Here is a 24,885-nt window from a genome sequence, read left to right as displayed (position 1 = left end):
TTATTTCTCCACAACATGCAAAGCTTCAAACAATACTTAATATCACTTTTGTTGTTGTTTTTCTCAGGGTACTCAGCGACGGATTCTAGACGTAGCGAATATGTTGGGATTGAGTAATACTGTAATGAGATTGATAGAAAAAAGATCATCACAAGATACCTGGATCCTTTTTGGAGGAATGGCTGTTACGTGTATAATAATGTATTTATGTTATGTATACCTCTTATAACCACAAAGAGTCTCATTTAAGGTTACCAGCCTTCGATTTCAGGAAACTTTACAATTGCCTAAATCCACTTGGGCAAGTGGACTTATGCAGTTGTGTAAAGTTTTGTGGAATTGATTTTAGGCCTGTATTTCACAAAGCTGTTGGACAGAAAATATTGGACACAATTGATAAACTTAGCAACATTAAGCAGGGAGCTAATCAGTGTGTATAAACACCTTGCTATAGACCACTTCCGCTATCTCTGAGATCGAACAATGCAAACGAGATGTCTTCTTTTGACCTCAATTTAAATTCTGTCTTGTAAATATTTCTGTGCAAATATACATGTTTAACAGCTTTATGAAGTTGTTTCCTTGGCCCATTTTCTTTGGGCAGCTTAGCAAAATGTGTTAAGCAGGTTTGTCTGCTTAGCATGAATTATCGGAGGACCAGACAAACACAATAAATACTAATACTGTATTACTGATACTTTGCTTGGCTGATCTGTTTCAGCAGCATATAAGAAGTTGAAAGCAAAATAGTAAAAAAATATTGTGTTCAGAAGTAAAACCTTGTGACTTTTGCTGTCACAATGTGTTATCACTCTGCCAGGTTACTCTCATATAGTGGAGGAAGTCCACATATTTATCTAATTTAACCCAAATGTATAACAACTAATCCATTTGTGAATGTCTTGTAACGTATCAAAGGCATCTCTGATTCATAATGTTGATGCAGTTTTATACAAACACAGGAGTTACGCAAGTTACACAAGTATATATATATCCCATTCATAGTGGAAATCACTGGTACAGGATCTGTGATTCAAATTAACCTAGATTGGAGTAGCCTGAGTGTTTTACTTGATTATAAAGGCCTCCAAAACCTGGGTGACTCTTTCTGCAGCCACCATCTTTGGAATGAGTTTAACATTTATTTGAATAATGAACAACAGAGAACCAAAGCATTTGGGAGTGTCGTGGCCGAGTGGTTATGAGCACTGAATTCAAACTCTGATCAGCAGAGTGTGGGTTCGAATCCCCAGCTGTGACACTTGTGTCCCCGAGCAAAACACATAACCATTGCTTCGTCCTTTGGATGGGACGTAAAGCTGTTGGTCCCATGTGTTGTGTAAACGCATGTAAAAGATCCCAGTGCACTTATCGAAAAGAGAAGGGGTTCGCCCTGGTGTTCCTGGATGGATTGGCAGCATATTGCGCCACCACAGCACCTTGTAAACCATTACATGGTGCTAAGGATTAGGTCTTATATCTCAAAAATTTGCCCCACTCCTTGCAGTAATAATACCTGGCGCTTTGTATCCTTTGGCAAAAGGCGCGTTATAAATACGGTTATTATTATTATTATTATTATTTCTAGATTTGAACAATTTGTTTCTGTCAACTAATTTTTAAGCAGCCAGCTCATTGTTATTCCAGCAAATCCAATATGCCTACTTCACTTATCTTTGTTATTTCCTTTTGTTGTTTTATTGGTAATCTGTAAATTGTCTAATAATAATATAATAATTGAGTCTTGTGTATAGCACATGTATCCACCAATAAGGTGCTTAGTACACTGAAACAAAGATAACGCATTTTTAAAACAGGTTTTGAAGTTTTTTCTTCACATTGCAGGAAGACAAAACAAATCAAAAATGTGGTCAATGAAACCAAAAGTCATGACCTATAGCGAACTTTGATTAATATTATTATTCATTGCTCTCATGCAAGTACAATTATGTTCAGTACTTCTGCTCAAATAAAATGATTTAACATTCTAAACAAACCAGTTTTGTGTGCTTTTACAATTTCTACTAAGTGAGGTTACACTTGTTGGACTTTAAAAGTTTGTTTTTCTAAAGAGGTCATAATATAGATTTTTAAAAGTTGTGATATTTACTAACTGCTCCTTGTACAACTCCTCACTCATCATTATTTTTTCTGTTAGCATCAATTAAACAATAAATAATTAAACAATAATCAATGATGTCAGTAATTGAATGAAACAAAAATGCTTATACGCTCTTGAGATACAAGTCCCCCCCCCCCACTATCATTCTCAACTAGATGGTTGGTCGGTGTAAGAACTAGAGAAAAAAAAAAGTAATGATTTTTGAAACAAACATGAGTGGGAAAACAATATTTTCAGTATTAGAAAAAAGCTAACTGATTAGGTCTATAACGGGTTGTATGCCTTCATATGCAATGCGATTTCAAAAGAAAGCCTTAAATGTTTGTTGAATTACACCACCACCACACTGGCAAAAACCAGCCCCTTTGTTTAACTTTTGTTGAACTTATCCGTAAAACAAAAACGAACGGAAATTTGTCGACATTTATTGCCATAAGCGATGACTCCAATAAGCTTCTTCTCTTGTTATGTACTCAATGATGTGAGTTTTTATGGGCAGCTCACCCAGGGTGGGCCAGACCAATCAAGTTCATGTCACGACATTGTTAAATCACAATGTTGTTTTCTTTTGGAATTCTGACGCCATTGGTCGTCTACATATGATGTATATCTGGTTCCTACAATTTGTTTTGCAAATTCATATGAAATTAGTCAGAAGTACTTCAGAGAAATTGCCATTATTTTTTTCTAAGAACATCAGCCCCGTCACAACCAGAGAAAACGAACGTTGCAACAAAACAAACTAGAACTTAATTTCGGACTGTCTATAAACTCTTTATAGGTTTGGTGTCTTATATCAAATTGCTGCATGGATATTTAAGTTCGCCTTCTAGAACAGGTGCTTTAAGGACTGCCGACATAGATTGCCCAGCTTCCGCTGAGTGTGTGATAATGGCGGCGTATTGATGAGAGTCTGTTATATCCTTATGGGCCACTCAGATAGGTGTAACATCATCACCTGCCAAGAAGGTGTAGCAAAAAAGCCTGTTGCTATTCTGTCTTTTGGCACCATTCGTCGACTTTAAAAGTCTGTACAATTCTTGTGCCAAGAATGATGTCAGCAAATTGACTTCAGTTTGAATATTTTGCACTTATTTTGTCTTGATTACGATAGGCAATAAATATATCTGAACTTTTTCAAGTTGGGTTGATCATAGAGAAGGACAGAGACTTTGAAAGACACTTTTAATTTAGGAATAGTTTTCGCTCGTTTCTAATATTGAACTAAACAAACAAGGATTTGGCACACAAGGTATCTTCGACAGATTATGTGAAACTGAAACAATTGTTGCACCATTATCAATACACATTACAAACTGTCAAGTCGAAAGTGGGATTGGGTTACCCTACCGGTCTGGCATCATGCCAATGTAAATCAGGCTCCAGTCGAGCCAAAGGAAAGGGTGTGGGAGGGTGAGGGAGGGGGGAGGGAGGGGGCTACGGTTTAACGCGCAAGACAGATTGATAAGTTTCGTAAGTCGTGAGTAAGATGCTAAACAAATCATTATGTCATAAGTGGGTTGGTGGTTACATCATTAGAGGTAATGACTGAACTGAATAACAAAGATGTGCAAACAGTGCCAGCAGTCCAGCATTCTCCTGATGACGAGCAGAGTATACTGTTCGAAACGTCGAGACCAAACCGGCTCTTTTCAGAGCCAACACTCACTCAAAAGAGATTTACACATGGTTGTACCAGCAAGTTTACTATTTTTAGGTATAGTTTCTTCTTAGTGCCGTCTATGTTGTATTGATAGATGGTAAGCAGGAAAAATGAACCAAAAGGTCCCTCAACCCTCACAGCTGTAATTGTCTACGTCACGTCAATCAATCAATCAATCAATCATAATATTTATATAAAAACACACTTCTCACTAAATTGAAACAGAAGGTGTTAATCGTTTCCACCTCAGGGTTTCCTGATTTTGGGAAAGCTTCAATTTGAGCAAAGTATCCAGTCAAGGGTTCGGTATTTCTCGAAGTGGATAGTTAGGGTGGTAACCCTACGACATACCGGAAGGCCGTCATCTCGACTGGGAACCATTGATATCCTCATTTATAGAGAAGTGGGTTCCTATACCCAAATCTGAACATCTTGAAGGTAAAATGTACTTTGCGGTTCCAACCAGGAAGGAAATATATATCAATCTACCGTAAATTGAAAGTTACCACCCTGAACAAACTTTCGTGTGCTTCAAGCCTTAAGAGGCAATCCGTTTATTATTGCTAATCTGTACATTCAGTCTGGCGTTACGCCTAGATCTTCTATGGCATCAGCTTGATCACCGTGTCCTCAGTAAGGGCTTTGCTTGTTGATGGACGGGTTCTGTAATTTGTGTCACAGCCACACGGTGTGTGTATGTTTGGAGTTGAGACTCACTGTCTATGTGGGTAGAACCATTACATCGAGGCAGTTGTGAGTCCCGGGTTCTGACTATAGATTGAAATGCCCCCCCCCCTCAATGCCACAAACCAGTACTCCCCTCCCCCGGCCGCCCGCCCCGCCCCGCCCCCGTTAACCTACAAAGGGGTCTATAGTTTATGTGTCAAGTAAAACGGATACCAGCGCGATCAACAATGAACGGCAAAGACAAACACGGCTTCTTCAACTTTTAAAGTGAAATTAACTTAAACCCTCCTCCCGTCCTTCCGCTTTCGTTGTCGATTTTGTATTATTGAATAATGGTGTACATAGGAAGGTTTAGACGTACTTCCATTTTATCAGAGGCCAAGTGTCTGCCTATGTCCCCGATTCAATGGAACGTCCGACACCGGGGAAATCTTCATCATTGCCCCACGGCAGTGTAAAGCCCCTAAAGCCATCTAAGTAAGCCCCTGTCATTGGGCCTACATTAGCCATGCACCAGCTGATTGCCAGTTAGCCCTGAGCTTTACCTATGTCCCTATAGGATTTGATAAATTAATTTCATTTGGTAGTTTTCAAACTCACCTGGCGGGCAGGGCGGCTAGGCGGCGCACTACTCGCCACTGGACAATGATAGGCGCGACTGATAGACGCAGAACGTCAGTTCCAATTCAACTCTTACAAGTTGAATCCATGCCAATGTGCTGGCCAAACTTTTTTTCAGACACTGGCTCTGTTTTCCAAGTAGCTGTTACTATAAATAAACTGGACATCTGCAAAGATAAAAACTCAAAGGCGTCAGTGTTTACTCACAGATGGTTAGAGAAAAGTTTGCTTAAATCAAATCGCTTGTTTTCATCGTCTTTCATTATCAAAATGCTATTAATAGATTCTAACCCCAGGACGAGATTTTGAGTTGTCTGCAAATTTGTTGATGACAAAATGCTGGTAAAATCATAGTTGAATTATGCCTAAATGCGAAAGCTCGTTCTTATGCAACTACATGAATTGGCGGATTGCAAATCCAAGGAGTGAAAAGGTAAGGCCTATAATGCTTCATAATCTATGGATGCGTAACTGACACGTTTTAACACTCAATTTTTACTTCAAGCAGCTCAAAGAGCTGGGGGGACGATTGCCTTTCATAACAAAAGTGTTTTTATGAAATTCAGAGCTTTGATGTCATGCTCCAAACCAAAGCGAGACTATCAAAAGTAAAAAAAAATCTGGTGTTCTTTTCGTGAGCACTCTCATAGGCCCTTTTCGAACCCACGGCTTCGGCTCCGGCTCGCTTGGCCCCGCAGTTGTGTTTTGACAATTGCGCGTGCTTTCCGTACGCGTTCATGGCTTCAGACGAGAGAACGGAGCCCGAAGCCGAATCCAAAGCCAAAGCCGTGGTTTCGAAACGGGCCACAGTACGCGTGAGAGGTAAGGCGACAACGATACTATATGACGAGTGTTTGTGGAATTGCAAAGTGTTTGACTCAGTGCTGTTGACAGACACACGATGTCTCTACGGGTCCCTATCTCACGAAAGACAGACGGACGAGGGATTTAGCGATAGCTCACCGTCCCCAATATCACAGTCATCAAGTCTCTACTATTCAAGTATTATTCATTGTTATAACTCCCGAGTGGGCGTGGAAACCATGCACCAGGGAGGGGTGGTCATCTGGCTGGGCCTTCCTACATAATTAAACGTACTTTTTGTTGTCTTCGCAGGTTTCAAAGCTCATTTCGGACAAATCTGGATTGCTAAATTCAGTAAAAAAGATATTTCGATTACTCTAATTCCATTTAAAAGATAAGCTGTGTTGTCATATAATGGACAGGGTATTGATTTCTGTTACAGTAAGGTTGCTTTAATGTTTTTTTCTGCCCTAACAAAACAATATTGTAAATTCAATGGTACAGTCTTCAGTTAGCATCTTATATATTCTTAAGCCCTACACATATTATCCTTATGAAACATTCCATAAGCAAAGCGCTTAATCAAATCACCACCCTCCTATTTTGAACCAATCTGTCAAACGCAAAAGGTTAGCGCCCTCTGTCGGTTAAGCCACTCCTTAATTAAACACATTAGTGTGTGTTGCTTGATGTGATTTGGTTGGGGGGGGGGGTAAAGAGCCAAATTCATTGGAACGTTAAATTACTTTACCACATATCCAATTAACTTACACCGATTTAATTTCCCGTTGTGTTAACCAATTTTGTTCGTCCGGTGACTTCAGGACAGCCATGTTAAAACTTTCACGGGAAAGGACTACAGTGTTTAGGATGTGTTCGATACATTCATTCAAGTAGTCTTTGAGAAACGCAGCGTGTAGTGTGAGGGATTCATCTAAAACAGTGTTCCAGTTGCCTTAAGAGCGGTGCATAGTTCATATTATATATTTCTTACTTAGTGTGCAATGAGCAATTCATTTAAAATTTCATATTAAAGTAACAACGAATCCAGACACATTTTCCTCGAAATTAACATTGAGAGACATATCGGAATGATTGGTTTAACCTCATCTTTTATTTTGAAACAAGCACAATTTTAAAAGTCAATCTAATCAAACCAATCGCCCTGAATCAACCATGATGTATAAAATCCTGTCCACCACACAGAGAAATGCTAACAACTCATTTTAAAAACTTTTGTCGATCTTGAGTCAGAATTAAGTGTTTTCAACACAGTGCACGATGAACCTAGTAGGCCACAAGCGGATGTCATTGTCAAGTACACTCATCCAAACAGACGAGTGACTTTCAACAGAAATCGCGTCTGGCGACATAATGTTGCGCCATCTTTTATCTTCACTTCACAAGACTTTCTCCTAAAGCTTCCATTCGCAGAGCTTGACGTCATGACGTCACTGATCTAGCAGGTGTCATTATTGTTGGGTTTAAAACTTCAATGGTTCCCGTCTGGGCACTAGACTTAGGCCAGGGTAGCTACTGGACACCTGTTATGTCGTCTGCTCGGGTTGATGGATGTATCCGGACAAAACTATCGCGCCAAATTACCAAAATATTAGACCAATGTTATTGCTAATGTGTCAACGAAATTGACGGATTTCGGAGAACAATAGCATTTTAGGAAGTAAAAGTTTTATGCCAGGGAAGTATTGTTCGGTACCACCATAAAGCATCATGATTGATTGACATGAGAAAGACAATAGGGTATAAAGTTAAGACAAATCATAACATCAAAGAGAAGCTTCTTACCTCTCATCCTGCCTTTCAGTGGCTCTCCTTCAAAGAGATATAAGCCACGCCCTTTCTCCAATTGACTCTTGAATCCATCCTGTAAACGCAACAAAATAATGCAGATGATAAAAATCCAAAGGAACCTTGTGTGAACCGGTTTGGTTAAAGCTCTATTTATATTAAAATAAAAGCACTATTAATCTTAGTAAATGATCATAAAACAAACCTTCACAAAACCTGGCATCGTGCTCAAGATTTCAGGAGCAATATCTACCCTTTAAGCAATTAATTAATCTTAATTAAATTAAACGCAGCATAGAACGACATTTAGGTCTGTGATAATTAGAATTGTATTGCATTGCAAGAAACATTAAGTTGGATTTACACATTTCCAAGAAGAGCATTTGAGGCAGATTAATATTCCTCATAATAATGTTAGTATCTTATCTCTAAGTTCATTTTTTTTTGGGGGGGGGGGCAGAGGTTGCCACCATGTGGTTTCTGAATATATGGCGACATTTCAGATTACCAAACTCATGTGTTCTGGAGAATCTTCATAAAAGTTGGTTTTCCGGTGATGATAACAAGATAAATCACCCCTGATTAAGTGTTATCAAAGTAAGGAATGTCAGCTGGTGATACATAGGGCTTTACACGAAGATGTTACACGAGGCAGAGAGAAAGAGGACCACGAGATAAGTGTTTGCAATATTAAAACCAATGACCATCAACGTAAATCGGTGATAGTCTCACCGATCTCTTAAAAACATTTTGTTTTGTTTTGCGTTGCTGTCGTAGGTTATTGTTATTGTTCTACAATTGTTATGCAAATTTGTTTGTGCGATAATGTGTAGGCGTAAGTTGTAATTACTTTCAACTATATGTAGTGTATTTTATAAACAAACCCAGCGAGAGATTTAGTCTATGGTAATACATATAAAACATCTCTCTGTGGATCTTTATTATTCCCCCAAAACAGGTTGTGTGACAACTTGACGTTTCGATCATTATGCTCTTATGGTCTTCAGAATAAAGCAAAATCAAGCAGTTTTATATGCCATGTATTTTGATATTCATTTTAAATTGTTGTTCACTGTTCAGACAAACAAAACAGCCAATATAAAAACATATTTACAAAAGGTTGTGTATTAAAAAACCCTGCCCGCTTTGCAACTCGTTGACCTACATTTTTGCGCCCAACACGGATTAATTCCACACCGTGGACTACAGTTAGTTCTTCAGTTTCATTTGGCGGGCACATTTTATACTTCCGTCTGGTGACCAAACAACAAACATTCTGTCCAAGATTACTCGAATGGAACGAAGGCTGGTTTTGGATTTGGTCAAAATTGAAGGAGTATCCATTGTTTTATTTTTTCAACTCCTTGCGTTTTCATTTAACTGCAAGCTGAGAAATACGAGAAACTGTCAATGCTTAAGTGACGTCACTGACATCAAAGGTGCCGAAACGCATAGCGTAATAATGGTTAGCTCAACTTATTCAGTTATTGCAAAAGTCAAGTTATTTAGTTTAGTTAGGAAACTTCTGCTTTCGTGTGAAAGTAAAGCGGACATTAAAACGTATCCTTGCGAAATATTTTAAGAAATGACAGGAAGCTATTTAAACACGTCATTTTATGGACAAAATTCACTTCATCATGAAGCAAAAATGCGATAAAATGGCCGAGATCGTAAATGCAAAAAGTAACATCAGAGCGACGGCATTTCTTAAAAGAACCACCAAGTGATAAATAAAAACAGTTGTTTCCTCAAACCATAAAGAGTATAAAGTTAATGCAAGCTGTATTAGCAGAGCTAGGTTGAGATATAACACCTTCATGGTTTAGTAGTAAAATCAGAACCAAACTCACCCCTTGCTGTTTATAGGGGGGTTATGGTTAGGTTTGATTGGTTTTCTAAGCGGATACATCTATACTATCTTCATGACATATAAGGCGCCTACAGAGTGGGTGTGGTTTTCTGCTATCAGGGGGGGGGGCATAATGATACCTCTCCATTGACTCAATTCATTACTAAGAAAAAAATAAGCAGACCTTTCCCCCAAGACCTAAAGACAGTTTGAAAGGCCTTGTTCTTTTAGCATGTATTTCTTTATTCTTCGTTTGTTTTCTTTAGCGAACAAACTTGACATCGTTGGTGTAGAAGTATCTTAAGATATTTATATAAAAAAATGAGTGATAATTATTTTACTTTGTATGTTCTTGAATGACTTATTGTACAACTCAACATTACAATAAAATAACGTGGTATAACAAAACAAAAATGATAAACAAATCCATCCGTGGCAAAATCTGGCATCCCAAAAGTCCTGTCATTTTAACACAAAATGTGAAAACAACTGGAAACTGGTAGAAGAAGAAGGTATCCTGAACTTAACCAAACTGAATCTAAGACAGTTAGACGTTAGCTTCATGTGTAACACCGCTATACTCAAACGAATCTGAAAAAGGTAAACAAATAGCCACGCCCATCTTACTAGAAACTGTGAACCAATCATAGCTTGAGCAGATCCTAATCACACAAGATGGTAGTACACGACGTCTCAAGACGTGACTGGTTATTTATGATACACAGCAGCAAGAAGATACAGTGACACTATGGACACTCATACAAGGCAAGAAACAGGGCAACTGTGGTGACTAAACTTCTGCCGACTGGAATTGCTTGTCATAAAGGTTTATGCTTTACATTGTGTACAAGCCTAGGACATGTTGAGCTGGAAACACACGTGCTTCGAGTAAATAATAGTGGGATTCGTCGTTGTGTCTCTTGCAGTCTAGCCCGTACGCCAGCCAGTAGTGTCGCCTCCACACGCTTGTTATGTCTGATATGATGAAGCTGACGGTATAAAAATCATCGCTCTCTACACCATTGCGAAAGGAATCTTTGATAGTAAAAGTGGACCAAGAGGGACGAGTTATAAAACCACACTTATCATGAGGTGCTGGACGGTAACCGCGTTCCCACCATGAACTGGTACCCCTTAGCGTTAGTTGCTTTGTATTACTGTCTGGTACCCGGACTAATCTTCATGAGTTTCTTGCCGGTCGGCTACGGATACTTTGGGTAAGTTTTTTTTAACCGCTTTTAATATCTTACCACAGTCATGGTTTAAATATTGATGTCTATAGCTTAACCACTTTTCTGTGCATGGGATTTTGCATGCATCATGTACTTGAGAAGTGAACTTGTTATATTTATTTAAAAAACGAGAGTATTTTTTTATTTTTTTTATTCACAAATCAATTAGTTATTGTGTCTGTTTGGAAAATGTTTCACAATATTAAGTGATTGCTTTGCTGTGGTTGTGAACATTAATTGACGTCACGAAAATATTTAAAAACTGAAAACGAAGACGTCTCATTTGGTCGATGTTGGTTTTTATCTTGATGTAGACCTACTTGCATATTGACAGTATATAATGGTTAACTCACTAGTGGTTTTGACACTGTAGTCTCTGTGTGTGTTAACCAAGCGATGTGAACTTAGCGTGCAATAGGAACCTATGTTATTGCAGGACACAGATAAGGATAGCACTAAAGTCACAAGGTTAGAAAGCGATTTGTAGGAGGAGGGGAGGATCATATAATTAGAATAAACCCACCTGGGAATTACGACAGTATTCAAGAATTATTATGCCCAAGACGAACGAATGATTCGAAGTTTCCTGGAAGTTTCCATCAGTGAAAGTGATCCATCTTAGATGTTGATATGTCATGATTTCAGAGTTTGGTTGGTAGAATTAAACTTTTATTATTACACAGTCGCTGGATACAGGGCCTAAGCGGATTTTAAGTAGAATTTGAAACTCTATGATAACCATTACGTGAATAACTTTAAAAGAGAAAATTCCCATAGGCGGAGCCAAGCCTGAGTTGACGGGGTGCACATTGTGTCAGGGTGGGGGAACTGTTTTGAAAATAAAGGTGAGATTATGTTGGTTGAGTGAAAATGGATGTTTCAAGACACAGTTTTAGCTCTAATTTATTAGAGATGTTACCAGGGTACTACTGGTATAACACGAAATCATTTCTTCAATTGACAAAGACGTGACTTATGTTACTAATTTATAATGGAATTTTTTTTATTTATTATTTTATGATTTCTGATATGTCCAATTTGTTGTTGTTTAAAGTTTTTCCGAACAATTTCCACCGACTTCCTCAACATACTTCAAGTAATTGTCGTTATATGGCTCTTTTAAAACAAACGTAAATGTTCTAATTGTTCGTGAGATGATTTGGTGATCTGCAAAGACTTTAAGAGCTCTAGAAAGTTAAGTTCAACGACCATGTTGTACTTTGTTCCCCAAGAAAGACACTCACTGAAGACACTTTAGGTGCAATCTTAGTTCTACATTCGACTAGGAGTCGAAATGACAAAAACCAGTGTCTCACCATAAGCAGACACAGGTGACTGAAACACATTACTTAACATTTAGAAGTATAGAAGACAGGGTAAAATGAATTTAATGCTACCACCATACAATTCTTGCCATTCATCATATGGAATCATGACTGACTGCATTTGTCATGACCTCACTAGGTCACTTCCGGACTTCGTATTCTTTGCATTACAAACCGCTTGTGGTGTAGGGGGGGGGGCAGCCTAACCTAGTTCAAGTTCACTTTTTGAATGTGACATTAATCAGGTCAATGAGTATACGACACCTAATAATTGCACAGCTATGTTATGTTGGTTACCCTGTGTAGTGCTACGGTTTGGCAGCGGTGATAGTAGATGTTTTAGAAGGTACCAGCATACTTTGTAATTTCGGCGTTTTCAAGGTCGCCATGGCACATTTCCAATTGAGGTTGCTGTACTATGTTTCAAAACTACAGTCATTGTCAAGTCACGTCTCATACATGATTATTAAGGTTGACATGGCGTGCCACTATTACATTTTACACAACTCATTTTTCAAGGCATCAGTTTGTAAAGTTATGAACATATTAGGAGTACCTTTAAGTTACATGAGCGAGTCATGGCTCGGCAACAATAATTGAAAAAAAAAAATCCTGCAACCAATTACGAAAGAGAGAAACTTAGTAGGGTACAGTCGTCATAAACTTACTTGTTTGATGAACTCCACGAGGGTTTCTTCTGTACGAGCCACAATCACCCGGATATACATTCATTGCTGAGCCGTGGAAGCCAGTTCTGCGGGGTAGCCCGGCCAAGCGACTCCACCATGTATCACTTCCGGGGATTGGTAAAGATGCCTGACAGTCGGGACGTTTTACGCCAGAGAAAATGACTCAGCTTACGGTGAGGTGAGACACGGCGGCCCGCTGCAAGTACTTCAAGCCGGGCTTTGTAAACGATGAAGAACAAACATTTGTACCGCGAAGACAGTTCACATGAGTTTAAACGAAGCACTAAAAACCACACAGGATATTTGGAAGGTTTAACTCAAGTTAGCCCGACTTTTGGAGTATTTGGCGTGTCTGATTAAAGAACAAGTGATTCGATGGTATCCAATTGAGTTTGAAAATAAATGTGACACAACTAGGCATGGGCAAAAACTGGTAACACTTTCAACGTACGAGTATGAAACTTGTTTTATAACAGCAATGACGTGCTTTGAATAATAAGCGGTCTGGTCCAAACGCCATTATGTCGAGTACATTCCTCAGATTCTTGGTGTCAAAGTACTTTAAATTTCTATAAACTTTGATACAATACGCCATAGAGTTGTGCACTAAGCAGACGCTAAATCGTGTACAAAACAGTGCGATTTTCCCTCGTTTTGCCAACCAAAACGTTAGTGCGCACGCGCTATGTGCAATTTACATATTTCATGGGAAGGGTATGTTATGTCCACTCAGGAAGAATAATCCTTAATTGGAAAACACAATCTGATAAACGAATCTGACAGTAACGTTTCTCAGATTGATTTTGTTTTGATGACATTGTTTCTGTATCCATATAAACCAGAAGGGAAACTGACTGGGTAATTGTTTCTATAATATAACCACATTACTTCGAGTTTAAATGATTCTCACGCTTTACACTATCGTGGTCTAGCAAGCAAATTCAATGACTCCCCTCCCCCCTCCCAATGTACTAAACAAAATTTTAATAATTGCTCTAGAGTGAAATTGTCTATTAAATAATTTAAATAAATTTAGATATTTTTGTCTCATTCCAAAACAGACTTACGACGCCCAGAAGGCTTCTCGTTGGTAACCTACCACCTGACTGCAAAAGCCCTTATCTTACCAAGCGACAAAAGAAGATGTGTAGCAGGGACTCTGGGATGCCTACCGTCTTAAGGCAAGCCCTGGATCTTAGCATCTTCGAATGTCAAGACAGGTTTCGGAATGAGAGATGGAATTGCAGCGTGCATAATACGGCACACAGAGTCAATCTACTCAAAAAAGGTAAAATATGGTGCTGACATCTTGGTTTTTCTGTTTTTCAATTCGTACCGATGTCCCTTTTTGAAACGACGGCTTTGGATTCGGCTTCAGGCTAGCGGTTGTTTTGACAGCCGTGCGTGCTGTGCGTAATACACACTGAGGGCTTCAGACGAGAGTACGGAGCCTGAAGCAAAATCCAAAGCCGAAGCCGTGGTTTCAAAAAGAGCCAATACAACCAAATCAAGGTTTGATGAAGAATAGTCTGGTACCTTTGAGGCTCATACAAACTTTTATTTGTTTGTGTTAAAGCATTCAAATAATATACTACAATTGGGCTAGAAAACAAAACGCAGGGTTCCAAAATACATGTTCACACCTTTGAAGCAGGGATGCGTGTATTGCAAAACAAAATGCAACAAGCTTCACATAGTGTTTGCTTTAACTTTCTTCACAAGAATGATGAAAACACTTCTGGCACATGAAACAGTACTGATGGGTCATGCAGTCCATGCAGTTGCTCGGCAACAGCTGTTGCTTAGTCAATTGTCCAGAACATGTCATTATCAGGGACAACTATTTTGGTTATGTGCAATATTTTTCTATGCTAAGCATGCTTAAACAGCCATGTGAAAAAGGGGCCAATGGTTTAATCGAAGGGGTTATTGTTTCATCCCCTGGGCTCATCACAAAGTAGGCCGACCTGACTTACAGAGTGTTTCCCAGGGTAAGGCCGTGTCCGAAACGACGACTTCGGCTACAGCTACGTCTAGATCAGCGCGTCTACCAGTGTTAAAGAATAGGCAGACGCGCGCGATCTAGCCGTAGCTGTAGCCGAAGTCGCCGTTTCGGACACGGCCTAAGACTCCACAGAGAAACGAATGAAAAGTACATTATCTCGCAGTGTGAGCAAGCAATAGTCATGAAGCATTGTGTCGTCATGTACCCCGTCTTCTATCAATCATGTGTTCTGGTTATCTTGTGACTTATTTTGGAGTAGAGTTTTGTATGTGTACACTTGTGACAGTGTATTGTAGGCGAGGTACTTTGCAAAGAGTTCAGAAAAGCTTGTACGGCTGCTTTCAGTTGTTTTATATTTCGGGGACCAAATAAATGAGGGAACATACAAATCTATATTTTGGTGCCATTATCTGTAGGTTCTTTATTGAAAGAAAGAAACAACGAAGTACTAGTTATCACAATTAAAATTCATACTTTTGTACAACCCAATTGTTTTTATTGACGAATCGTAATCGGGCACAATTCGAACTTAGTCGCAGCTGCAGACTCGTTTCTTAGTCTGATCCAACCCAGCAGATAATCATTTCAACATGAAGTAACCCATGAGTATTACATCTGTCTGGAACCCTACCTCCCTTGTGGCCATACAATAGCAAAGTGATAAATGTAGAGCTTCCTTCCCTGCAGACTATTACCTCCGTATAGACACATTGGGAACGAGGTTAATATCCTCATCCAATCAAGAAATGAAAATCTCACTTCTTGAAAAAGTTACTTTCAAAAATAAGTGTTGGGATATCGAAGCTGGTCATTGACATTGGAGATTGAAGTTAAGCTGCGTCCCACAGCAGCTATGGCTCTGGCTGTATGAGGAGATCATAATACAATGTCAGTCCCTGTCCTCCATTTGCAGTCAACTGTAGCCATAGCCGTGGTTACGTCAATCGTGTTCAACGAGAGTACGAGTTCTAAAAGGGTACGAGTTGCCAATAGTATGAACTCTTTGAGGAGTTGGCAAGGATACAAGTGGTAGTCGACACACGTTGACATAGTCCTCTCCACGATGCCTTGTGCATTTGATTGGTAGTGTATCTGTTTGACTTGTTCTGTCATAAGTTCCACATACAGAGCATCTGAATCTGCTATTTCTATGAATTACTGGGGTCCTATAAACTCAATCTACCCGAGGGGTTCAGGAGAGAAACAACAGGTGTTTAACAGAACAGGATGATATTGAAAGGAGGAAGTCAAGTTTATGAAACCTTTTGAAACATGTTGGCGAGTTCATAAACTCAATTGTGAAACAAGCTTGTTATGAATCCAATAATGGTTCAATTATTAATCACGGACACAAAGATAACTTAGGAATACAAAATACAATGCGCCACCAAAAGCACCATTATGCAACGCACGTGGAAACAAGGAGTGTGAAGTTGGGATAAAATATGACTCTGGCTACTGATTCGGCTTCAGTAGCTGCAGCCGTTAGCGTAAACCACTTGATTTACCATGTGTTTACTGACCAGGCTTTTTTAAAGTGGTGAAAATAAAACCATGAGAACCGAAAACAGTCTGTTCATTTCGTTAATCACCGCTAGTTATCTGTAAAAGATCATGTGGGCAGATAATCTGTAAAAAATCACAGATAGCCTAACTTTGGGTATTCGAGACTCAAGTTCAATATGGTGGGTCCTTCATAACGAGACGGCATTCACATGTCTGTCTCTAAAATAGTAACATTATTTGTTTTTCAACTGCCATGGGGAGTCACCTGCAAGAGATATCCATCGATGAACGATGCATGTGTTCCTTTTAAAGGTTACATACACTACGTCATTTAGAGAGATGATACTCTGAAGGCTAACTATTCATTGGAAACACACGTGTCTTGTTTGTAGACCATGAGGCAATCTGTGGATCAGTTCAAACCTCATCTCTAGACATTGTTTGCTCCTTGTGTCGAATGTGAGAGAGGAAACAATGTATCACTCAGAGCGTAGGCACCACAGGGAGATGACGAAGTGAAACATATTTTAGAGGATAGGTTTTAGATTATTAATTTCAAGAAGTTTATAATGGTACCTATGCTTAGGCTACCGCTACTGCTACGGCTGTTGCTAAGGGTGTTGCTAAGGACTTCCTATACCTCAACGCACAATGACGCGAGAATCTAGCCGTAGCCATAGCCGTAGCCGTAGCTGTAGCCGGCAATTCGGATACGGCTCTAGTTTCTCTCTCTGGTCCCAGCTTATTTACAACAAGAACAAATTGTTCTGAACAAGATTCAATATCAGCCCTACTTTAGTTTGTGACCTTACCGGTCATGAACCAACGAGTCCACTTATAGTCATGCTTTCTTAGAGCACCAAACCACATAACCACAACAGGCTGTCATAAAGTAGGTCTAGAAGACCATAGAGTAAGGACATAGATAAGACCATGGAGGAAGACAAGGGCTTGGTTTCAGCCCCCATGGTTTCACCATGTTTCACACAGCAGTAATATTCATAAATATCATCATAGTGGTATTGTGACATCACACTTTGCTTAGCAATTATGATTGATACACAGTTAAGATCAATCTTAACACAGTTAAGATCGATCTTAACTCTTTGTGAAATCATGACAAGTGATGATATAAGGTCTGAAAGAAGCGATCACTAGAAAGCAACTTCTATAATACAGTAAATCGTGTATAGGGAATACTGTTTTTGAAACTAAGTTTACATAACGTGACGAATCACTTTATTATGGGTAGCGACATTTCGAAGATGTCAGAATAATTAATAACAACATGACATTTCCTCAATTAATATGTAGTCCATATCATTGGGATATGCAACAAGGGGCTTAACAACGTCTTCAACTTAATTGACAAACTTCCAATAAACAATGGTCTCTTTAATTTTCGATGAGCAAACCTTTCTCATCTTGTGTCGAATGATTTAGCAAGTATCCATATTATGTTCAATATGTTGTATGTTCTACATTTGACATGACGGCATGTATAAGTACTAGTGGACATCTTAAAGTTTAAGGAGGGGGTATGATGTATGGGGGAGGATGTGTAGGCAAGTGTTCTACTCCTTCCAATGTGCAATTAAGTTGACACGCTACCGGTGCCTCAATGCACGCATCGTCTTCACAGTTCAGTTATCAAACTGCTGCTGTGGTGAATTTGGTGAAATGGTTATACAAAAATTTGCCATTCTATTGATCACTCGATTTGTGAAAACATCTTTGGAGTTTGGAAATAAAACAAATTATGGTGGCAGGAAAGCGGCTTACAAAAAGGTTGGTTTGAACATAAAGCAAGGTCCTTGAATGAGGGGCTCTCTTCGTAAGGTGGACTCGCTTATAACAATGTCAAATTACACATTGCCTATTCATTCAAATACTGATTTGAATGCTAAAACGTTTCAGTCATTTTCAATGCCATAAAAAACCTGATCAGGAATATCCCCAGCCCCTTCCGACTTTTAAATAAACAACACAGCATTTTGAAATAATTTTCTTTTAAAGTCATACAAGTAATTGTTTTAATTAGAAATGTAAACTAATTTCATAAGCTGTTCCCATCCTTTAAATCTTGATCAAAATATTCAGTCTTGTTATATTTCCCTTCCGGGCTGCCGCTAAAAAACTAAATTGGTCCCCGCTGAAAAGCTTGATTGCCGCTTGACACATGACATAAATCTCTCGAGTATCTTTTATGGATCAATGAGTCTTACTGAGACTTTGTAGCCTCGTTCACGAGTCCTTTAAAGATGAAATTCAAGTCCAACGTAATGTTTAATAAACCGTTGTCAGTTTTACTGTTGCCCCTGCAAACAGCAACTGAAACTATGAGGAGAAATATTCTTTAACATTGATCCCTTTAACTGCAAAATCGTTATTGCGAGCTGTAAATATCTTGTGAGTAAATCTTCAAAATTAGTTTTACAAAAGATGCTGTTAGTTTTGTCTGCTTCCGATGCATAAAATCCCTGGATATTTATAACAAATTTACATTGGATTGCCGAGGCATGAAATTGATTTAGGCTTTCAAATCTCCAATTACATTTATACGACTTGTCTTTAGAACATGGGAGAGGTTAGGTTTAACATTATATTATAAGCAACATTGTATTGGCTAGACCAATTCTAAGGCGTGAAGCTAAATCTGAAGACTGCTCTTTAGAGTTGGTTGCATGAGGTGTTTATTTAAAACTCAAGATACAAATATTCCTCAAAAACCTAATGATGTACGTGTTCAAATGTCTTTATTTAAGCTGGTTTATGAATAGGCAACGTTGGTTTATCAGATTAAAGCAACTTGTCAGTGCAGGTTGGAGTTCTTATTTTTTATGATTCACATAGTGTGAATTGTCATTATCTCATCCATGCAGCCGGGCCTTGGGTATTAGCCAAAAATGACGGGCCCCGATCAGACCTTGAACTTTCCAACCAGTTCCACCACAGTGACTCTGCCTAAACCTCAGGAGGAATCAACTTCTGGGAGATTGGATAAAATCACTTGATTTATCTTGAAGAATAAGTACAGGATTGATTATTGGTTTCAATCTGAAAGCTCATTTATTATAATGTAGTTCGTATTATCATCAATTACCCCCCGGCCCCCTTTCAATCCGTCGGCAATACTATCAAAAAAGGGATTTGTGTTTGATCTCGAAACACCTCGAGTTCAAACAAATCTGAAAAGGTTCAAACTTGTTAATTATTGTGACATCCCAATATTCGCGATCGCATAACAGTTTAAAGATTACCATTACCGTATTTGTAACGGTTTGTAAGCGATACCCTTATACAACCGACTGTTTTTGTTTCCAACTGAAAGTAGGAATTCACAGGGGCCAAAAGGAAATCAGCCAAAAGGCTAGGAGTCACAATGCCTCCGCAAAGATGTTGTTTAAAATCCGCCGGAAATACTTCGATAAATATTGTTGAAATTGATTCTAAAATATTTCTTCTCAGTTTTGAAAACACGAACATTTCTTTCTTGTAAAGTTCGACTCAGGAGAAGGAGGGGTGCCAAGAATTGATTGGGAATGTCAAGGACTGTCATCTCATCTGACCCAATATTGGAGTTTTTGTTTTGGGACTTGGGTGCCAGGACTCTGTCCGATTATCTCACTATGTTGATTGTCAGAGGCTAACTGTCACATGCAGTTTTTGTGAGATCCCATAGTTATAAGGGAATTTCACACATTCTCCGTTGGGTTTTTATGGGTGCATTTTAATTCAAATTTTCTTGATTTTGAATTCAACTTTTATAACGTCATGGGAGAGATATAGTCTTTAGTTTAAAACAGTACTTGTTTCGTTTTCACGTCATTATTAAATTAATGAAAGTTCATGAATTACCGGTACGGAAAGACCATTTTAAAAGAACATGATTTATTTTTTATTTCGATCAATCCATTCAAAACAATGTGTCCAAACCGAGGCTTGAAGTGCAGAGTCAGTCTACCCTTTCAGTACATTGTTAGGCATAGGACACGACCTCCATACCACGTGAGTTAAATAGACCTGGTCTTGCGTGCTGAAAAATGGTCATAAAAACCGTCTCTTATTTTGTATATAAAAAATTACCTAACCTATTTTGTCTCATTTTGTGACGAATGTTTTACACCGACACTTCTCATATTGCGTTCATGTTTATTTATACAAATCCACAGCATACTCAAATTGTGTTGAACCATAGATCAATCAAATCTAGCTTTACAACCCTTTCCTTTTCCCAACTATAGTATTACATCCAAGTGTCAACCATATCCATAACATTCTTGAAGAAGGAAAAAGTCAGACTTCACCGAAGTACTTGTTTATAATTCCCGCAAAATTGTTGCGCTTGAGATGTGTGTCATCGGCTGAAAATCACGTTCATCTGCCGCGCCTGTCCAGTAGAGTCGCGACAGATAAATCATCCAGTAATTTATCTTCAAGAGCCAGAACTATTAGTTCTTATGAACATTTTATAGAATTAAACTTCGCTATGTGTTTTCTTGTTGCGCGAGACTGTTGTTTGGTTTTACCGATGAAGAAGATCAAAAAACGAAGAAGCGACATCAGTTGCCGATTTCTTCGAGAGAGGGTCGGCAGGCATTTGTACATATTTTGTCATTTACAAAGTCAAATTGGAGTCCATGCTATAGGCACATCATCCGGCAAATCATAGTTGTCATCTTGCGCTAATTTTTGAGACATGTTTTCCCATACGTGACAATGCCCCGTCCTTTTATGTGGAACTTGGCCTACATTTTCTAGAAATTGAAACTTACATGGGAAAACCATACTGAATCTATAATGTCTCAGTATCAATAAATTGTGAACTGCTGTGGTTCTAAAGAAACTGTGGTGGCGTTCAAAATCAGTGTTCTGTTGAGATTTAACAATCCACGTATACTCAAAGTTGCACATTGCTGTGTGTCTGCGCCTTGAACACCCAGCAGGGTGGATATGTGCGCATTACAAGTCTTATTATTATTATTATTATTATTGTATACCCCCCTTTTTTTGGGGGGGGGGGGTGGGGCCATTACAAAGAAGAAAAGCGGGTTTATTAACCGATTGCAACCAACGAATTTGAAAAGTAAGATATGATTTTGACATCGTAAACTATTCATCTGTTTGATGTGTTGATTGAGTTGCATTCTTAAGATGTTTCCTTGCTGACACGTTTTGAGTGTAATGCGTCCTCTAACACCCGGTCAGCTGTAAATCAAAATGGCGTCCGAACAAGGATTGTTGATTAGTGCCTATTTTGTCTGCCGATAGGAGGTCATGACCTCTTGTTTGACCCTATGACACTTCCACCTCACAAGGAGTGCATACAACACGTTATTATTTTTCAATATTTGTAACTTTTTGAGGGTGCGCGTCTGCGAAATATTACAACTGTTCCACAAACGTTGCTTCACTCTTTTATTCAAACGTTTCGGCAAGTATATTACCCATATTGCATCTTGTCTTAGGTTTATTTATTAGTACAGCAAAAGATGTTGCAAACATTAGACCTATTAGATTTCGTTGTAAAGGCCTTCCACCAATTTGAAATACATGTACTCTCATTAAAGTGTTTTAGGTTGCCAAATGATCGTTGAAAAAAAAAAGTGGATTTATGCTGAGCTTTTTTTTATTTATTTTATTTAAATTTTTAAGACAATAATTGTTATGGAAAAAAACCTGCGAAAGACAGAAAGTCCGCCCGGCCAAAGCTTGTTACCAGCAAAAACATCGAGTAATGTACACTTGTTGTGACTGGTTACAATTCCTTTAGAGCAATTGCTAAGCAGCAAACCCTTTGAGCTTAAGTTTCTTTCTGTGTTGCTTAAGGACAGTTTAGTCTGGATCTTGCAGTGGTGGTCTCCGCTCATTACAGCAGTTGGACACGGCTGTTTCAATTGGCAAGACATAAAAGTCATAATGCATTAAATCATCCGCCAAATTTACTACGCGACTATCTCCCATAAAACATGGTCTGCTGCTTTATTGGAAGCCGCTCTCAAAAGAGAGTCGCCGACGGCACCACGTCTTATGTGGACTTGACCCAAATTTTAGATGAAAACCCCCAACAATGGTATTTGCCCAGAGAATACAAGAAAGTTTAGACATTTTGGGAAAGAGGAATTTGAATTTGAAAGAGTTTCACTTTTCCCTTTGATTCTTGAGAATCTTTGCAATTGGAGAACAAAGTGTAAATTGATTCTTCTTAAAGTAATTTGTATTTCCAGTAATTTATTATTGTATTCATTGTTCAGTTTGTTCTTATATTATACTTCTATATTAACTTTTCAAAGATGAAGTTTGACCCAGTCTTCATTATAATATTATGAGTTGGTCAGTATAAACCAGATGACCGAATATATATTTATTTTGAATAACGAATAAGAGTAGAGGCGGTAAATACATTTATAAAGTAACATGTTCACTGATGTATAAACAATTCCAGTCAACTAGAAGCATATTGTTTCAAGTAAAGGACCACATGAAACAATTTTTCTTAGAAGGGGTTTGAAAACAAAATAAAACAAATAATCAAAATCACATGTTTAATGAGCCGATCCTTTGATGTTTTATGTTAATAAAGAATGATTAATGACGCCAAGTCTCAAGCGGTTCTTATGTGGTTAACCGCGCATCCTCGATGTTCCAATTTATGTCAATTTCTCTGTGTTTTATGCTTTGTTTGTGTTTAATCAGATACAATTAACATTCCTGCCTCCTCACCACACTGAATATGGAATCAACCAACATAAATGATTGAACACTAACTTCTGGTAGTGTAACATCTGAACAAGGAAATGGATATATGGGACTACTACTGAAAAGCAGATTGAAGAAAACTTAAGATTTTGGCAGCACAAATTTTAAAAGATCTACTTGTAGGGTTTTGGGGAAATAATACTTTCAATACACTTAATTTAAATCATTGTGTTTTTAACGAAGTACATTTCACAAAATAAAACTGCCTGAGAACATATCTTGCGGTCTCCACAAAAGACACACGTTGAACATAACTGGACGTCGCAATGTTGGGACAAACTCAACAGGTGAAGGGTCACTGGCCATGACGTATGAATACATCATGAATATTCATCAATTTCCATTGCTTCTTATACGCAGGGATGAGGGAGACGGCATTTCTGTACGCCATCTCATCAGCTGGTTTAACCTACTCCGTAGCCAAGGCCTGTAGTCAAGGTAACATGGAGAGATGTTCATGCGACACAAGCTACTATTCTGAAGAAACCAATAGAGATACTTGGAAATGGGGAGGATGTGGAGACAATCTTAAATATAGTCAGAAGTTTGTGGAGAGATTTCTCATGCCTAAGAAGGGAGATCTACCTCGAAGTAGAGACGTCAGGGCAAAGATTGACAGACATAATACGAATCTAGGAATTAGGGTAAGTTTAACCAGGGCTTTACTTGGTAGTACAGAATTATGCACAGGTAAAGTTTAACATTTTTTTAAGCAGAACAGTGTTGAACAAAATGTATGTTTACCAAAACAAAATAAAACAAACTTTCACACCCAACTAAAACAAAAACAAGAACCAATCAAAACCAGCACAAATGAAAACGCATTTTTGCATGGCTCGTATGTTCTTCTCTTACAGGCCTCTGCAGGATTTGTTGTTGCTTTACCCAAAGACTTTGGCAGCTCTTTTGACATATCGACATGGAAATCTGCTTTCGGGAAGGGACGTTTTGAAACAAGTTTTTGGTCAATATTTCAAAGTTTTCGAATGACACATTTTAAAATCTTAATGTCACTTCTGGAATAGTTTGATTTCCATTTCAACGTTTATTTGATATCGATCACTTTTTGCTTTTGCGCGATAGTTCGATGCAAACAAGAACTCAATCCGAGGGAAAGCCTGAACGGTGACGAGACGTGCAAACAGAGGGCGCTATATCATTATACTGGCAATGACACACTGTAAAGGAATTAAAAATAAATCACCTCGCAACGAGTGCTTACTGTATTCGGCCGTTATACCATGTCGTTCAGTTTAAAAATACATTATTTTCCTTTGTGTCCGTCACAGGTTGTTGAGGAGAGCGCAAGAAAGGTTTGCAAGTGTCATGGCGTTTCTGGATCGTGTACATCCGAGACATGTTGGCATCAATTGAACCGTCTTCAAGAGACGGGGAAACTTTTAAAAGCTATATACGATAGAGCCGTTATGGTCGAACTTGCTAATACTGCACATGGTGCTAACGAACTGGTACGACACGTCAAACGAAGACGGAAACCCCCTAAGCGGACACCAGCCACTCCTCTGACTAACTCCCCCGTTGTTTCACGCTCAGGCCCCGGTAAGCACGACCTGGTCTACATCGATCGGTCGCCGGACTTTTGCGAGGCTAGTCCGTACACGATGGGCACAAGGGGCAGACAGTGTGATAAGGATTGGAACTGTGGTAGCATTTGCTGTGGTAGGGGTTATAACATACGCAGTGTACTAGTTACCAAGAGATGTGAGTGTAGATTCCAATGGTGTTGTGAAGTCATCTGTAAGGAATGTATCGCAAGAGAAGAACTTCATTTGTGTAAATAACTGCACATTACA

The 24,885-nt window shown here is 38.7% G+C and overlaps 2 protein-coding genes and 1 long non-coding RNA gene across 5 annotated transcripts in view; 2 read left to right on the top strand and 1 right to left on the bottom strand.

Annotated features, from left to right (window-relative positions):
- LOC117291160 (Golgi SNAP receptor complex member 2-like) overlaps positions 1-1,254 on the top strand; it is a 5,611-nt gene extending 4,357 nt beyond the window's left edge. For both annotated transcript variants that reach the window (XM_033772715.1, XM_033772716.1), the window contains exon 7: positions 68-1,254. In XM_033772715.1, coding sequence (XP_033628606.1) covers positions 68-229 — 162 coding nt within the window. In that variant the 3' untranslated portion in view covers positions 230-1,254. The remainder of the gene's footprint in view (positions 1-67) is intronic.
- LOC117291162 overlaps positions 1-12,856 on the bottom strand; it is a 14,961-nt gene extending 2,105 nt beyond the window's left edge. The window contains exons 1-3 of the long non-coding RNA XR_004519133.1: positions 12,781-12,856; positions 7,704-7,782; positions 5,073-5,260 (exon numbers count right to left, since the gene is read on the bottom strand). This is a non-coding gene — a long non-coding RNA (uncharacterized LOC117291162). The remainder of the gene's footprint in view (positions 1-5,072; positions 5,261-7,703; positions 7,783-12,780) is intronic.
- On the top strand, positions 10,500-24,885 carry LOC117291158 (protein Wnt-9a-like). Of its 2 annotated transcripts, none has more exons than XM_033772712.1 (4): positions 10,500-10,772; positions 13,863-14,089; positions 23,432-23,715; positions 24,361-24,885. In XM_033772712.1, exons 1-4 carry the CDS (start codon positions 10,675-10,677, stop codon positions 24,871-24,873), a joined length of 1,122 nt encoding a protein of 373 aa, XP_033628603.1. In that variant the 5' UTR covers positions 10,500-10,674; the 3' UTR covers positions 24,874-24,885. The 2 variants fall into 2 exon arrangements, with proteins under 2 accessions (XP_033628603.1, XP_033628604.1); XM_033772713.1 differs by lacking the exon at positions 10,500-10,772 and adding an exon at positions 12,943-12,979.

This window comes from Asterias rubens, chromosome 6, assembly GCF_902459465.1.
Source record: "Asterias rubens chromosome 6, eAstRub1.3, whole genome shotgun sequence".
In the NCBI taxonomy this organism is placed as follows: Eukaryota; Metazoa; Echinodermata; class Asteroidea; order Forcipulatida; family Asteriidae; genus Asterias; species Asterias rubens.
This window is presented reverse-complemented; position numbering and strand designations above follow the sequence as displayed.

Coding starts and splice junctions, on each gene's coding strand:
- LOC117291158 (XM_033772712.1), top strand. CDS start 10,675: ATGAACTGGTACCCCTTAGCGTTAGTTGCTTTGTATTACTGTCTGGTA. Junction 14,090..23,431: donor AGTCAATCTACTCAAAAAAG/GTAAAATATGGT, acceptor TCTTATACGCAG/GGATGAGGGAGACGGCATTT. Junction 23,716..24,360: donor ATACGAATCTAGGAATTAGG/GTAAGTTTAACC, acceptor TGTCCGTCACAG/GTTGTTGAGGAGAGCGCAAG.